At 58.7% G+C, this 16,695-nt stretch overlaps 2 protein-coding genes across 10 annotated transcripts; both read left to right on the top strand.

The window, feature by feature from the left end:
- Window positions 1-244: 244 nt before the first annotated feature.
- MTSS2 (MTSS I-BAR domain containing 2) lies at window positions 245-11,517 on the top strand. 9 transcript variants are annotated; one of them, XM_062609295.1, is made up of 15 exons: window positions 246-408; window positions 3,792-3,853; window positions 3,959-4,032; window positions 5,781-5,865; window positions 6,022-6,113; window positions 6,188-6,262; window positions 6,515-6,523; window positions 6,993-7,150; window positions 7,232-7,339; window positions 7,413-7,510; window positions 8,026-8,152; window positions 8,858-8,932; window positions 9,118-9,294; window positions 9,392-9,557; window positions 10,524-11,517. In XM_062609295.1, exons 1-15 carry the CDS (start codon window positions 340-342, stop codon window positions 11,294-11,296), a joined length of 2,148 nt encoding a protein of 715 aa, XP_062465279.1. In that variant the 5' UTR covers window positions 246-339; the 3' UTR covers window positions 11,297-11,517. The 9 variants fall into 9 exon arrangements, with proteins under 9 accessions (XP_062465280.1, XP_062465279.1, XP_062465274.1 ...); XM_062609290.1 differs by having other exon boundaries at window positions 7,945-8,152; XM_062609289.1 differs by having other exon boundaries at window positions 247-408; window positions 7,942-8,152; window positions 10,524-11,516.
- Window positions 11,518-13,801: 2,284 nt separating this feature from the next.
- LOC134158889 (C-signal-like) lies at window positions 13,802-16,348 on the top strand. Its single transcript, XM_062609300.1, has 6 exons — window positions 13,802-13,958; window positions 14,397-14,448; window positions 14,693-14,880; window positions 14,966-15,124; window positions 15,245-15,355; window positions 16,188-16,348. Exons 1-6 carry the CDS (start codon window positions 13,821-13,823, stop codon window positions 16,299-16,301), a joined length of 762 nt encoding a protein of 253 aa, XP_062465284.1. The 5' UTR covers window positions 13,802-13,820; the 3' UTR covers window positions 16,302-16,348.
- The last annotated feature ends 347 nt before the right edge of the window (window positions 16,349-16,695 follow it).

Here is a 16,695-nt window from a genome sequence, read left to right as displayed (position 1 = left end):
GCCCCGCGTCGGGCAGCGCATGTGCCGCGCAGAGCCCGCCCCGCTCCACCCCCGCCGCCACCGCCCCGGGGGCGCCGCTTCCCCGCTCCCTGCTCCCGTTCCGCTCCTGCTCCCGCTCCGCGGCCGCCCGGGGGGTGGCCCAGGGCGGGCGGCGGCCTCGCTCAGCCCCTAGGCGGAGGGCGGCGATGCTCCGCGCCGCGCCCCGCCCGGACCCCCCCCCGCAGCCGCCGTTCCGCCCCGCCGCCGCCCGGGTGCGGCCCGCCCCCCGCCGCCGCTGAGCCTGGCCCGCGGTCGCGGCCTCCCCCGGCGGCGCCGCCCGCCCCGGGCTGCCGCAGCGAGATGGAGACGGCTGAGAAGGAGTGCGGAGCCCTCGGCGGCCTCTTCCAAGCTATCATCAATGACATGAAGGTATGGACCCCCCCCCCTCCTCCGCCGCCCCGTTCCGTGACAACGCTCCCCCCGCGCCCCCCAACGCCTTCCCCCGGCTCTGCAGCACCGAGCTGGGGGTCGCGGACCAGGGTTGGACATCGGAGCCCCACAGCAGCCACACATCGGGTGTCGGAGCCTGGCTCTGGGTGTTCTGGAGCCCTACGTCAGCCCCACGCTGGGCATCCGCGCCCCACAGTGGGCATCGGAGCCCGTGCTGAGGACCGCAGCTCCACATCAGCCCCGTGTCCATCACCGGGTATCAGAGCGCCGTGCTGGGAATGGCAGCCCCTCATCAGCCTTGTATCCATTATCGGGTGTTTGAGCCCCACATTGGGTGTCAGGCCAGAGCCCCACATCAGCCCCATACTGAGCATCGGGGCCTTGCCCTCGGCATCAGGCCCCATGCTGGGCATTGCAGCCGCGTATCCGTCCCTGCATACCAAAGCCTCATGTCGGGAATCTCGACTCTGTATCCATCCCTGGGTATGGGGCTGCTGTGTCGGCTATCAGACCAGGCACTGCTTCCCCATGCCGGGTACTGCTGCCCTACATCAGGCATTGTGTTGTTCCTGCTCCCCAGCTTGGATTCCTGCAGGACCCACTGGGGTTTGCACCAGTGGAACAAAAAGGTCCCTTGGCTGCTCCATCTCCTTTCCCACCCGGGGAGGGGATGTCGCCTCCAACCTCCGTGGGAGCAGGATGGGGCCAGGTTTCAAGAGAGCCTTTTTTTTGTTTATTTTTCATGTCCAAAAGGAAAATAAATAATAAATGCAAGGCGGGGGGGGGGGGGGGCGGGGGGGGATTTTTGCCTGGGGGATGAGCTGGGAGGAGAGACCAGCAGGGTTTCATCGGGGGGGGGGGGGGGGGGGGGGGGCTGAAATTCATGCTGCCAGCCCCAGCAGCGGGGTATGGCCCCAGTCATTTTGGGGGATGCAAAAGCTCTCTTCCTTCTCCTCCTCCTCCTCTTCCTCTCTTCTCGATGCAGCCCAGTCCAGACAATGCTGTCATTGCCAAAGCAGAGGAGGGGGGGGATGATAAAAAACATTAAAGCCTCACTGAGAAGGAGATTAACCCCTTAGAGGGACAGCCGTGGCTCCACGGGGCTGGACCATGGATCAGGGCTAGGAGAAAAGCCCTTGAGAGAGGAAGTCCTGCCTCACCCTGGGTTGCTGGTGGGCAAGGTGCTGGGGTGCTCAGCCCCTCCAAATGCCTTCATCCCACATGAGCCCCACAGCGCCAGGGGGGAGCAGAGGAAGCCCGTGCCTCAGTTTCCCCATTCTCCTGCTGGGGCTGTGGAGGGGATGAGCCTACCTGGAGCTGTTGCCAGTGTCATGCAGTGACGTGCCCGGCCCCATTGGGATGTGGTTGGGTGATTGTGCCACGAGCCCCTAACCGGCATGCAGGAGGAAACCAGGCTGGATTCATTTCCACACCATTTGTCGGTGGGCAAGATGAAAGAAAAGCAATGAAAAAGAATAAAAGAACCCTTAGGTGCCACTGGCTGAGTGCTGGTGGCACCTAGGGGTACACTGTCTCCATCTCGCAGCCACATGTGTGCCCTGGTACAGGCGCTGTGGGATGGGGAAGAACCCCCTACCTAAAGAGCTGATGTCACTGAGCAGCATGTTGAGATTCCGTGGTCGGTCCTGTTGCACTGGATACGAGGGCAAAGGGACCTTATTTTGGTGGCCAGTGGCTTTTTCAGCACCTGTCGGCCTGCGCTGGGGATGGCTCAGGCAGAGAAGCTGGGTGGCGCTCCCCAAGCTGCCTTAGTTCTTGTCACTCTTCCAGCAAGCTTAGCATCCTTTTGTGACCTTGGCATGACCTTGTTCCTGTTGTCCTCATCCCCATCCTCCTCCCACTCAACATCACAGGGTACTGGGGATATCACAACCTGTACCTGCATTAGGGGTGACCCTCCGCTCACCCTGCCCAGGATGACCAGGGGCTGGTGGCCCTGGAATGGTGGCAGTCCTGGGGACTCACAGCTGAGCCAGGCAGTGCCACAAGTGGCACATGAAGTGGCTTCTTCAGCCCCCTTCTTCACTGACTCATGAAGAAATGGTTTTTTTTTGTGGTCCCCAAAAACCAAGCCTGAGCTGGTCCCATGCCCCTTTTGATGCACTCTGTCCCGGTGGTGCCCCCAAGCTGGGCTCATGGGGGTGTGTGGTCACCCACATCCTGCAAAGCCAGCTCTGGTGGCTGCACCAAGGACTTTTGAAGTCCCCACCACGGTCATCAGGTGGTGGCACTGGGGAGAAACCAGGATGGTGGCACTGCCATGACAGCACCAGGACTGACCTCGCTAGGATGGCAGCACCAGCGTGGCCTTGGCCAGATGGTGGCTCCAGGACAGACCTCACTGGGATGGCAACACTAGGACATGACTCGCCGGGATGGCATCAGGATGGCCTCAGTGGGATGTTGGCACCAGGACTGGCACTGGGATGGCATCGCCAAGACAGCACCAGGATTAACCTCACCAGAACCACACTGACTGGCCTCACTAGGATGATGGCACTATGGTGGCCTCTCCATATGGCAGCACCAGGATTAGCCTTGCTGGGATGGCACTGGAGCTGGCTTTACAGGGACTGGCCTCACTGGGATGGCACCAGGATGGTCTTGCTGGGGCTTGCATCTCCAAGACACCGCTGGGATTGATCTTACTGGGACTGGCCTCGCTGGGACAGCACGGAGATGGCCTTGCTGAGATGGTGGCAGTGGACAGTCCTGGGATGGCCTTGCCTCAGAGGCACTGGGACTGGTCTTGCTGGGGTGGCCTCACAGTGATGGCATTAGGATGGCCTGGCCAGGATTGCCACACCAGGACAGCACTAGGGTGGGCTCCCCAGCACCTGTGACCTGTTCCCACAAAACTGCCCATTCAGGGGGACCCCAGAGCTCCCCTCCTGCCCCATTGGTCCTCATGAGCTCAGGGTGCCAGGGACTGGGGCTACCGACTGTGGGGCTTGAGCCCTCCCTGATGGTTATTGTGGCCATCACTGCTTTGGGTGAGGCCAAGGTGCTGGAGGGCTCTGCTCTGGGCCTGGCCAGGGTCTCAGATCTTGCCTGTGTACCAGCTCCTGTCCTCCCCCCAAATTTCCAAACCCATAAGCTGCCTTGACCCTTTTGAGGAACAGATCACCCAAAATCCTGAGGTCTCCGTGGTCTCCACAATGTCCATGGCCAGACTGGAAAGGGAAGAACACAGAAAGGGAAAAGGGTTGTGCTCAGCCTTTATTAGCCATCAGAGAAGCTACACCTAGCCAGGCACAGCCCATCTCTCTATAATGGTGAAGGTAAAGAGGTTCAGGAGGGTAAGAGGCTCCAACTCCCACTGTCACCTTCCCTCCTTGCAGAGCTCCTACCCCATCTGGGAGGACTTCAATTCGAAGGCCACCAAGCTGCACTCCCAGCTCAGGTAAGTGACTGGGGAGGACACGGGACACGGAGTCCCCCCATCCCTATGGGCATGTCTTGATGTGCCCAGCACCTGCTGAGCTCCCCCCTTGCTCTCTCCTCCCAGGACCACAGTGCTGGCCGCAGTTGCCTTCCTGGATGCCTTCCAGAAAGTGGCTGACATGGCCACCAACACCCGAGGTAGGGTCCTCCTGCCATGGGGTGGGTGTCCCACCAGCTTGGCTGGACAGGGGGATGCGTGAGGAGTGTCCCCCATAGGGGGTCCCCTGCCCATGTGGGTTGGGTGTGCTTCAAGCAGCAGCTCCACTATCCATGGAGACATGTCCAGCCTGTCTCCATATGAGGAGGAGCACCCTCTAGGAAGCAGGGTGGGAAGGATGGGCTGCAGCTGAATCTGGCCCATGGGCGATTTAGCTGTATCTTCTAGTGGGACTGTTTTGCTCGGGGAGATTTGGGGTGGCACAGTGCCACGCCATGGTCCCCTGCACCCCTCTCTGCCCCTTGGGGATGCACCCAGGACTGGGCCACGCTTCTGGTGTCCCTTTGTCACCAGGCGGGTTGGGGGGATGGTTCTGGCTGCTCCAGGGAAGGGGAGTTGTATGGAGGGAGATGTAGGAGCCCACTGCTTCAGGGAGAAACCCCAGCCCACCAGGGAGGTGATGTGAAGAGCTGAGGATGCAGGCAGGCCCCCATGCTCTATGGGGTGGGGGGCTGGACCCCTGCGCCCTCTCCAGGTGAGTGCTGACAATGAGGAGCCACTTCCCACCGTTTGGCTTCTGCCAAGCAGATGGTCCCGGGCTGGTTTGCAGACTGGCGGCATCCAGGCCATCTGGAGCTGTGCGAGGAGGAGGAGGAGGAGGCAGCAGCTTGAGCTGGGATCAGCTTTGCCTCCAAACCCACTAGCCTACTGCACTGGGGCGATTAGGGCTCCCCAGCTCCCTTCCAGCCCAGGCACTGACAGCAAGGGGGAGACACAGTGGGGGATGCTGGGGACAGTGTCATGGAGCCACCCTGTAGTGCTGCACTGGGTGGTGGCATCTCTGGGACATCCCTGCTATTTTTGGAGGTGTAGGAGGCAGAGCGTTGGCGTGGGGAAACTGAGGCAGGGCTGGAAGCCTCACATGTGACGGGCAGCACGTGGAAGAATCGGATTAGGAGCAGCAGGAGCCGGGATAAGAGCATTAAGACCTGTCTTAGAACATCCCAGCACACGAGAGGGCCCTTAGCCCGTGGGCTTCCCTATTCCCGTAGACTCGGGGGTGCCCAAAACTGCAAAGGATGGGACATATCTCTGGAAGTTTTCGGGGTCAGAGAAAGGCAAAACACCACTCCTCTATTTGCACCCACGGGTTTGGATTGCAGCTTTCCCTGGGATTTGGCAGCAGCACTGCCACCATGTGGCCATCCCTAGGCTCAGGGTTAACAGCGGTTTCACCTGAAAGGGATGCTCCTGCGTTCAGTCGCTAGCAAATATCCCTCCCGGGGAGCCCTGATTCCCTCTTTATCTGTTCTGGATAGTGCCTGGAGGTGAGGAACACGGCTGGGTGCCTGGCACTGAGCTGGGGACAGAAGCTGATCCCAGAGCTGTTTGCTCCCAGCCAGTTTCTCATTCCATGTCTGGCAGTGGTACCTTCCCTGACTCCCCCAGTGCCAAATTTGAGACAAACCAGGAAAAACCAGGAGCAGGTTTTCATTTCAAAGCTGCTGGATGGGATGTTTCATTTCATTTATTGGATGCTGATTTTTTGATTTAGTGGATTATGAGGGGGAAAGCAAGCCATCCCCAACCCAAAGTGTCCCCAGAGCCCAGTGTATCCCAGCACTGGTCATCCCCACTGCAAGCCACCCTCCTTCCAGTATTAAAGCTGGTCTGTGACTGGTGTGGGGGTCTCCCCTGCCCCTCATCAGCGGTGTTTCGGTCTTCCCAGGTGCCACGAGGGACATTGGCTCCGCGCTGACCCGCATGTGCATGCGGCACCGCAGCATCGAGGCCAAGCTCCGGCAGTTCACCAAGTAAGCGGGCCCGGGGCGTGGGTGACATGAGTTGGCCGGGCTCAGCCCTCCCTCAGGACATGCTGGATGCTGGCTGGACCTGGAACAGGGGGCACAGTTCCCCCTCTCCAGCTCCAGTGCTCTTCCACACTCTCTGCTTCTCTCTCTCTGCTCCAGCGCCCTCATGGAGAGCCTGATAAACCCATTGCAGGACAGGATTGAGGACTGGAAGAAAACTGCCAACCAGCTGGACAAGGACCACGCGAAAGGTAGGACCCATGCTGGTGGGGGGCTGTCTGGTCAGCAAGGGGGTTCCCCTCTGACAGCCCCCCTGTGCCCACAGAATACAAGCGAGCCCGCCACGAGATCAAGAAGAAATCCTCCGACACTCTCAAGCTCCAGAAAAAGGCTCGCAAAGGTGAGGGGGGCCTCCTGGGGTGGGGGTACCCCCACCAGCCCCTCCATAGCACCCAAGGCCAGGGTGGGCATCCCAGATGCAGCACCCTGGCTGCCAGCTGGGGGTGGGCACTAAGGGGTCCTGCTGTCCCCCCTGCAGAACAGGGGGTGCTGGCATGGCCTGGGGGGTTGGGGGAGAGATGGGGGCCCTTGGCCTCTTTTCACACATTTTCTCTGTCTCCTCTCTTCCCTCCCCTCCACATCCTTCCTGTAGAGCTACTTGGTAAGTGAACCGTTGCCCCCCTGTTCCGGCCCCCTCTCTGCTTCCTCGTCTGCTCCCCGCATTGGTGTCCTTGGGGCCGGGTCTGCTTCCATCCGTCCATCCATCCATCTGTCTGTCCCACCATCCACTCCCTGTGCTCCCCCTGCCCTGCTTTTAGCTTAGCTTGCCACCCACATCCCAGAGTGATGCCAGCCCACTGTGGTGGCACCTCAGCAGGTCCCCTGGTTTCAAGCACCAGGGAACGGGACAGGGTGACAGAGGAGCCTCCCCCTGGGGCTACCATGGAGTGAGGGTGCTCCTGAACCCTCCTGGGATATGGGCACAAGGGGACCTGTGGCACCCACTGGGATGTGAGGATGGGGTGATGTCTCCCAGCTGGGCCTGGGGGTGTCCTTCGCTTGGCCATGGGGCCCCCAGCAGGTTGGGGGGTGCCAGACGAGCCCGGCGTTGATGGTACCACATCTCGCAGGGAAGGGGGACCTGCAGCCCCAGCTGGACAACGCGCTGCAGGATGTCAATGACATGTACCTGCTACTGGAGGAGACGGAGAAGCAGGCGGTGCGCAAAGCCCTCATTGAGGAGCGGGGTCGCTTCTGCACCTTCATCACCTTGCTGCAGCCTGTGGTGGTGAGCACAGGGGTACAGGAGGGGCTGGTTGGGGGTGTTACTGCCCAGTGGGTGCTGAAGCTCTCCCTTGTGTGGCCACAGAATGGGGAGCTCACCATGCTGGGAGAGATCACCCATCTGCAGGGTATCATTGAGGACCTGGTGGTGCTCACCGCCGAGCCCCACAAGCTGCCCCCTGCCAGCGAGCAGGTCAGTGTGGGGAGACGGGGGGACAGTGAGGAGGGAGCATCTTTGAGAGGCTTAAACCCTATCCTTCCTGCAGGTGATCAAGGACTTGAAGGGCTCTGACTACAGCTGGTCCTACCAGACCCCCCCATCCTCACCCAGCAGCTCCAGCTCCCGCAAGTCCAGCATGTGCAGGTATGGTGGGGCAGGCTCCAGCCCGCTTCGTTAACCCCAGGGGGGTAATGATGTGTATGGCCTTTGGGGATGTTCATGAAGTGCATATCCACCTCCACGTGTCTATCTGTCCAAAGTGGAGGAATGTGGGTGTGGTGTCGTGACTGTGGGGCATCCATTCTCTGGGTTTTGGGGATGATGTGAGCTGAGCAGGGAGGGTCCAGAAGCAAACGTGTCACCTTGCCAGCTGTGCCCTGCCACTGGGGAACCCCAGAAGAGAAATGGATGCCCCATGAGGACCCTGTGCCTCAGTTTCCCCAGGTTGGGTGGGGGGCAGTGTGCTGGGTTTGCTGCTGGGGAACCCTGCCACTTCCGAACCTCTGTCTTAAATTCTCTTTTCCTTCCTTTGTGCTCTGCACTGGCATATCCCTGACCTCGCGGTGCTCTCCCAGCAGCGTTAGCAGTGCTAAGGGTGGCGTGGCATGGCCCAGTGGGGCTCAGACCTGCTCACCCAGTTCCACCTATCGCTACCGCAGCCTGGCGCAGCCGCCCACAGCCACCACCCGCCTCTCCAGCGTCTCCTCCCACGACTCTGGCTTCATCTCCCAGGATGCTGCTTACTCCAAACCACCTTCCCCCATGCCCTCAGACATCACCAGCCAGGTACGGGAGGGGGGTCAGAGCTGCCCACCCCTGTGCCTCCGTTTTCCTTTCTGCTGGGTGCAGTACAAGGGGCCGGTGCGGAGGTAATGGGACCCCAGGCGTGTTTCCAGCTGCACTGGCATCACAGGAGATTAATATTGGGAATATCAGAGATGCTTGCCCTGCTTAGGGATGCAACAGACCACACTGCAGAGAAACCCCATCTGTGACCCAACCCCCAGGGATGGTGCACAGGTATTCCCCGAGGGGGCAGGGTATTTCCCTCTCTCCCCAGCCCCTTAATACCCAGTTTCTGCCAGTCCCCCATCAGGCAGCATGGAGCAAAGCTTCCCATCATCCTGCATCCTCCCCAGTGCCAAGGATACTCCAGGGCCCCCCAGCACCCTTGGGAACTGCAAATCCCTGGTGCTAGCTGTGCCGCCTGGCTGCCTTGCACTGCCAGCACTGCCTGCCTGCTCTAACCTGGCATCTTCAACCTGGCAAGATTTCCTGGGGATACCAAAATGACCACTGGCTCCATGGAGCTTGCCGTGAGCTGGAGCTGAGCATCCCAGCCTTGCTGCTGGGTCAGATCATGCTCTGCTGCCATAGGGGAGGTGGCCTTGGCTGGGGAAGCTGTGGGTGCTTCTCTAACCTGGGCCATGGCTCTGGCTGTGCTTCCTAACCACCTCTTCTCTCCCACTCTGATCACCGCTTGGCACACAGAAGTCCTCCAGTTCAGCATCCTCAGAGGCCTCTGAAACCTGCCAGTCAGTCAGCGAGTGCAGCTCTCCCACCTCGGTTAGTTCTTGCTCCACCACACCTTGTGGGGTTCAGTCTCCAGATCCCCCCCATGGGGCAGAGCATCCTGGGCAGCACGCGTGGCTTGGGGGGGACACATTGGTGTATGCCCCTTCCCGCCCTGCCCCACTTTTGGTTCCCAGTCCCAGTTTCACCAGCATCACCCCATGCCTTGGCTGTTGCAGGACTGGTCCAAGGCTAGCCCCTATGACCAGCCGGTGGTCCCAACGCTACAGCGGCGCAAGGACCGCGTGGAGCACCTGCGGGAAGCCGAGATGAGCTTACCCACCGGTGGGTACCCTGGCGTTGTTAGTGAGGATGCTCCCAGACCCCGGATGTCCCCAGCTACCATTGCTGCCAAGGTACCTGCTCCACTGGGGACAGCACAGAGGCAGTGGGCTTTTGGGGAGCTCCCAAGAGAGAAACCAGGATGCTGATGGTGTCCCCTTGTCCCCACAGCATGGGGAGGAGGTGTCCCCTGCTGCCAGTGACCTGGCCATGGTCTTGACACGGGGGTTGAGCCTGGAGCACCAGAAGAGCAGCCGGGACTCGCTGCAGTACTCCAGTGGCTACAGCACACAGACCACAACCCCGTCCTGCTCTGAAGACACTATCCCTTCCCAAGGTATCCAGCAAGGGGCACCCAGGGCCACCCAAAATGGCACCCAGAGAGGGGAAGGGGACAGCACATGGTTTGGTGATCCTGGGGTACATCTGTGTGTGCTGGGTGTCATGGCATCAGGGTGGGTCACATCACACAGGGGCTGGTGAGTGAAGATTTAATGGAGGGGGGAGGGTGAAGTTCAGTGTGTGGCACAAGCATCATGCTACACCATAACTGCAGTTTCACCTGGTTATTTGGGTGTCAGTTGGGTCTTGATGGCTACAGTTGTGCCAAGCAGTGCAGTAACAGGTAGTATCACAGCAGGGTGATGGTTTGTGGTGACGTGTTTCTGCCCAGCATTTGAGTACAGGTGGAGACGGTGGCAGATGGTGGGTGATGGCAGTGGAGGTGACAGTTGGAATCAAGTAACCACAGGGATCGGGTGGCATGGTGATGGCTGAGCCGGTTGTGGGCATGTGGTGGTTGGCTGTGATTATGTTGTGATGGCAGCGGTTGGGGTGGTTGTGATGGTGATGGTTGGGTTTGACTACAGCCATGTCGTGGAGATAGTTGTGGCCAGTTGTGATGATCATGGCTGTTTGTGACCATGTTAGGATGACAGCAGCAGGAGCTGGTTGCGATTGCACTGCGATGGTGACAGTTGGGTTTGGTTGTGATCTCAGTGCAGATGATTGGGTTTGATTGTGGTTGCCCTGAGATGGTGATGGTTGGGTTTGATGCTGATGATGGTTGGGTTTGATGGTTGTTGCCCTGCAATGCTGATGGTTTGATGGTCAGCATGTTGTGCCAGCAGTGGTTGGGACAAAAGCAGTGATTGTGTTGCAATTCATGGCAGTCGAGTTTGGTTGTGGTTGTGTTGAGATGTTGGTAGTTGGGACTGACTGTGATTGCATTGTGAAGACGGTGGGTGGGCTTGGCAGTGCCACCACCCGCCTGGCCACACTGGCCACGCTGCCTCGTCCCCAGGCTCTGACTACGACTGCTACTCAGTGAACGGCGATGTGGAGTGTGATCCCCAGAGCGACTTTGACAAATCCTCCACCATCCCTCGCAACAGCAACATCGCCCAGAACTATCGGCGGATGATCCAGACCAAGCGTCCTGCCTCCACTGCCGGGCTGCCCAGCGGCACCAACCTCCCAGCCGGCACCACCCCAGGGGTGGCCACCATCCGCCGCACGCCCTCCACCAAACCCTCTGTCCGGCGTACCCTCTCCAACGCTGGCCCCATCCCCATTCGACCCCCTATTGTCCCTGTGAAGACCCCCATGGTGCCCGACTCCCCTGGCTACACCGGCCCCACACGGGTGGGCAGCGAAGAGTGCGTCTTCTACACCAACGACCCCTCGCTGAACCCCCTGGATTTTGCCAAAGCATCACCCAAGAGGCTGAGCCTTCCCAACACCGCCTGGGGCGGTGGGGCCATGGAGATCTCTGTCTACCCCGGGGCTGGCCAGCACCTCTCTGCTGAGGAAGAGGAGGACCAACAGTTGGCTGCCAACCGGCACAGCTTGGTGGAGAAGATTGGCGAGCTGGTGGCTGGTGCACATGCCCTGGGTGAAGGCCAGTTCCCCTTCCCCACTGCCCTCGCAGGGTCCGGCCCCAGCGAGGAGACCCCTGCGCCGCCCCCAGCAGCCTCCATGGACCCCCCGGCTGAAGACATGCTGGTGGCCATCCGGCGCGGGGTCCGTCTCCGCAGGACCATCACCAACGACCGGTCAGCCCCACGGATATCGTGATGATGTGCCCACAGAGGCCGATGGACCCCCCTGGGGCACCCGCTGTGCCTCCCGGGACAGCCCCGTTGGCACCTGCTGCCCCTCCTCACCGCCCTGCTTCCTGCTCCTCTGTCTCTTCCTTCCTTCCCCTCGGCCCTTTCCTTTCTTTGCATTTTTCCTTTGCTTGTTCTCTCTTGGGCTCTTTTCTGACTTTTTCTCATTTTCTTTTATCTTCTTTATTTTTTCTTCCTTTCTCTTTGTCTCTTTTTTTCCTCTTTTGCTCTTTTTCTGTTTTCTTCTTTTCTCTTTTCCTCCTTTCTTCTCTTCCTCTTCTTCTTCTCCCCTTTTTTTCTTCTTCTCTTCTTCTCTCTTTCCCCTTCCTCTCTCTCTCCCCTTCCTCTCCCCTTCCTCTCCCCTTCCTCTCTCTCTCTCCTTCCTCTCTCTCTCTCCTTCCTCTCTCTCTCTCTCCTTCCTCTCTCTCTCTCCTTCCTCTCTCTCTCCCCTTCCTTTCTCTCTCCCCTTCCTCTCCCCTTCCTCTCCCCTTCCTCTCCCCTTCCTCTCCCCTTCCTCTCCCCTTCCTCTCCCCTTCCTCTCCCCTTCCTCTCCCCTTCCTCTCCCCTTCCTCTCCCCTTCCTCTCCCCTTCCTCTCCCCTTCCTCTCCCCTTCCTCTCCCCCTCTTTCTTCTTTTCCTCCTCTTTGTCTTCTCTTCGTTTTCCTCTTCCTTTCCTCTTTTTTTTCTTCTCTTTTTTTCCTCCTTTTTTTCCTATTTGTTCCCTTTCCTTTTCCTCTCCTTCATTTTTCCCTTTTGCCCTCTCTTTTACTTTTATCCTCTCTCTTTTTCTCTCCTCTCCCTATTTTCTTCCCTTCCCTCCCAGGACACAGGCGGGTGCCCCAGCCCCCGGGCCACTGGGGCACAGCAGGAGCAGCACCAGGAGCAGGGGGCTTGTCCCTGTCCCAGTCCCATTTTGAGGGGGCAGAAGCAGCAGGGAGGGGGCTGAGGGGGGATGTGTGAAAGGGTAGGGGGACAGTGGAGGATAGGCACTACAGCCCCTCCAATTTGGGGGGACACCAGGACACAGCTGAAGATGCCAAACCTCCTCTTTCCCCCCCCCAGAGATCACTGGGGACCCCCCCCAAACCCTCTCCCTCTCCCTCAGCACCCACAGACCCTTTGCAGGGTCCTGCTGAGGGAGCTCTGGGGGGCAGGGGGGGTTCACCCAGACCCCCCCAAAGCAAAGCAGCTGGAGGAAAGCACAACTCCCCCCCAGGCCCCGCTGTACATAGTCCCTGACACCCCGCTGTCTGTCGCATCGCAGGCCCCTTTTCCCTCCCTTAGGAATATCTATTTAGTTCCCCCACACACACCCCTTCTCCTGCCCAGAACCGCTGATGCCAAGTGAGAAATGTTTGGGTTTGGGGGAGGGCGGAAGGGAAGTCTCTTGTTTTGTACAAGAAAACACAATTCCTTGGAAAGATAAAAAACCAGCCTGTCTTTTGACTGAAGTAACTTTTCTGGTGCTGTTGTTAACTTCGTCCTTTCTCTTTTTCTTTTTTTTTTTTTAATTTATTTCCCCTCTGTGTTCCTGCCTCTGCTGCCACTTCCCCTTTCCCCATCCCTCTTACAGGTTTCTTTCTCTTTCTTTCATTCCCTCTTTTCTTTTAGTTGGGGATTTTTTTTGTGGTAATTGCCCTCTTTTCCACCCTTCCTCCCCCCCCCCCCCCCCCCCCCCCCGATTTCCATAGTCACTGCTACAAGTAACGAATGCACTGTGAAGATTCCAGTATTAATAAAGGTTGTACTGTAATTAATAGCCTCACCTGCAGTCCTGTGGTACCCTGGGTCATGGGAGATAAGGGAGGAAGGTCCCATCACCCCTTTGCAGTGCCCTTGCTTAGGGAAAAGTGGGTGCTCTGGGGTATGATGGGATGAAACATGCACATCGTCAGGATGATGGAGAAGAGAAGCTGCGTGGAGACCTCATAGCAGCCTTCCAGTGTCTGAAAGGGGCCTACAATGGTGCCAGAGAGGGACTCTTCATCAAGGACTGTAGCAAGAGGACAAGGGGTGATGGGTTTCAATTGAAACAGGGGAAGTTCAGGTTAGATATAAGGAAGTTCTTCATCTTATATTCTTAGAAGATATATCTTCCTTCCTTCTTACATCTTTCCTCACCTCTTGTGAGGGTGCTGAGGCCCAGAGAAGCTGTGGCTGCCCCATTCCTGGCAGTGTTCAAGGTCAGCTTGGATGGTGCTTGGATCAACCTGCCCTAGTGGAAGGTGTCCCTGCCCGTGGCAGGGGGTTGGAACTGGATGAGCTTTGAGATCCCTTCTAACCCAAACCAGTCTGGGATTCTTTGATGAGGCAGCCATCTGAGAATGCTGAAGAGCATGCCCCTGCCCCAGATCCCCAGGAGAGGGGGTGCAGATGGTATTCCCACCACCACCTCCCTCCATCCCGGCAGCACCCGCGTTGCCACCTCCCAGATTACGGAGACCTGTTGCCAAACCTTGCCGGTGTGGCATAACTGCTGCAGCGAGCGAGAAGATGGAGGAGCTTGGTGTGGGCAGCGTCCTGCTCACCGGCTGCGACGGGGGCCTGGGCCTGGGGCTGCTGAAGGGCTTGTTGGAGCAGCACAGACCCCCTCAGCACCTCTTTGCTGCTTGCCTGGACCCCCAGGGGAAGGTAGGGAGGGTGCTGGGTGGGGGGAAACAGGGACAGTTCTGGGATGGGCTGAGAAACACAGAACCTGGGGGTGCCACCATCCCCACCAGACTCTGGGGGGCTGAGCATTAGCATCCTGCACTGTAACTAGCATAGAAAAATACATATTCATATATATTTAATTTTTTCCCTCTTGGCATAGAAGTGGCGGGTGGTGTTGGGGTCTGGGGGTGCTGGCAGTCCCCCATGCTGGGGGCAATGCTGCCAGCGTCTTTGAAGCTGCTGGGCTCAGCCAGGTGGAGGGAAGCTGCAAATTGCCCCATACCTCTCCCATTGGGGCTTGTTGGAGCCTGTTGTTCCCGTCATGCCGGTCCACCCAGTTCCCATCCCAGCATGGCATGGGGGCCACCCTCTTGATGAACCCTCCTACCTGACTCTCCCACTCCTTTCTCCATGTAGGCTATCAATGAGGTGGCTTTGGGCAACCCCAGCGTCATGGTCCTGCCTCTAGGTAGGTGCCAGGGCAGGAAGGGGATGAAGGGGATGAAATCTCTTTGGATTTAATGGCATCTGTGGGTGGCTCTGGAAAACATCACCCAAGCAGGCAGGTCCCTTGGTTTGGCTGAGCCCAACCAGGTCACTGCAGAGACTGGGAGAATTCTCAGTGGCCAGGAGCTGCCTCCTGCCATGTCATACAGCATCTTGACTGAGACATGACCACTGACTCATCCCTAAGCCCTCCTGTCCCCTTGCAGACGTGACAGATCCCAACAGCATCAAGGCAGCTGTCAGGAAGGTGAAGGAGAAGGTGGGAAGCGCCGGCCTCAACCTCCTGATCAACAATGCCAGCACCACACGGAGCAGCACGCTGGCCACTGAGACAGCAGAGAACATGACCCTTGTTTACACCACCAACACCATTGGCCCCCTGCAGACCAGCCAGGTGAGGCCACAGGTAACCACTGCCTCAAATGCTGGGGGGGGGGGGAGGAAGAGGATGGTGATGCCCAAGCACCCATCCCGTGCAGGCATTCCTGCCCCTGCTGAAGGAGGCGGCTGAGGCTGAAGGGCAGCATGAGATGAGCTGCAGCAGAGCTGCCATCATCAACATCTCCAGCATCCTGGGCTCCATTGAGGCAGGGGAGGCTTGGGAGGAGCGGCAAGACATCTGCTACCGCTGCAGCAAGGTACCACTGCTGAGGGAATGCGGACAAATTTGGAGGTCACTTCCCATGGGATTCCCACACACACACACTGGCCATGGCATTGCCGGCCCATAATGATGGTGGTGGGGTTGTTCCCTCCAGGCTGCTCTGAACATGCTCACAAAGTGCCTGGCCCTGGAGTATGGGGGCAGAGGGATCCTCTGTGTGTCCGTGGACCCTGGTTGTGTGACGCCTCCCCTGGGACAGGGGATGGTGAGTGACAGGAGGTACATGGCTACCCTGGCTCAGCACAGTCCCATGGGCATCCCTTCCTGAGTCATCCTTTCCCAGGGCCTCCCTTCCTCAGGCATCCCTTCCCACGTTCATCCCTTCCCATGGGTATCCCTTCTGATACGTATCCATTCCCAGGTCATCCCTTCCAGAGGCATCCGTTCCCATGGGCATCCCTTCCCGGGGCATCCCTTCCCAGGGGCATCCCTTCCCAGGGCATCCCTTCCCATGTACATCCCTTCCCATGGGCATCATCCCTTCCTGGGGCATCCCTTCCCATGGGCATCCCTTCCCACTGGCACCCCTTCCCGGGGTCACCCACCCCTGCACAGACCCTCAATGCCAGGGGAACTGCACAATTGAAGCAAAAGGGAGAATTTCAGGCTCTTCCCCCCAAACTAGCCAGTTTCTTCCCTATTTTTCACTTTATTTCCCATCCCAATCTGAAGTCAGCAGAGGGCACCCCAGCCCCACACTCAGCTCTGGTGGGGGCAATGCACATGGGGTGCTGCCTCCCCAGCACCCCAAATCCCTCTTACCCTCTGACAGTACCAAGGGGAGGCTGGAGCCGAGAAGAGTTTAGAGAATGAATGAATCACTTTTTATTAGGAACCATAAGATTGACCTCCATCTTTATAACACCCAAATTATACGGATGCTTAATTTGTGCAAAGCTGCATCCCTTGGCTACTGGAGCATCTCCAGTCTTTCCCAGCCTGCCCCAACTGGCATCCCACTGCAACACATGATGCAGTTTGGGGTGCCAGGAGGGGGACTTGGAGTCATTTTTTATCCTATGCCGTTGAGTCCACAGGGCCCGGTGACGATGGAGGAGAGTGTGCAGGGCATCCTGCGGTTGCTGGCACGGCTCTCAGACACCAGCAATGGCACCTTCTGGGACTGGAGGGGGCAGAGCCTGCCCTGGTGAGAGCAGCACCCGGTCTTGGTGGCCACTGATCTCAATAAAACGAATTAATTGCCATTTCCAGGCTCTCTCTGCATCTGTAGGGTGAGAAGAATAGGGATCCCCTACTTGGGGGTGGGAGCTGGCGTTGCTGCACCTCCAGGGATGCAGAGCTGGACCAGGGAAGCAGAGGGAAGGATGCTCCAGGAGTGGTCCTGCATCCTGGTGTCAGGCTCTGCTGGGACATCCCTGAGGCCAAAGGATCCCCTTGGGCATCTTCACACTGCAGCCCCATTCTATAGCCCATAAGCCACACTCACTGGTGGCCAGAAGACATCCCAGAGAGCCTCAGAACCACAGCCATGGGGCAGCCTTACTGAAGCCTGGGTCTCTCACTGCTGAGCCTGGCTCCCCCAAA

This window comes from Pezoporus occidentalis, unplaced genomic scaffold (genome assembly GCF_034315485.1).
Source record: "Pezoporus occidentalis ecotype Australia unplaced genomic scaffold, CSIRO_AGI_Poc_V1 ctg135, whole genome shotgun sequence".
NCBI classification, from domain to species: Eukaryota; Metazoa; Chordata; class Aves; order Psittaciformes; family Psittacidae; genus Pezoporus; species Pezoporus occidentalis.
This window is presented reverse-complemented; position numbering and strand designations above follow the sequence as displayed.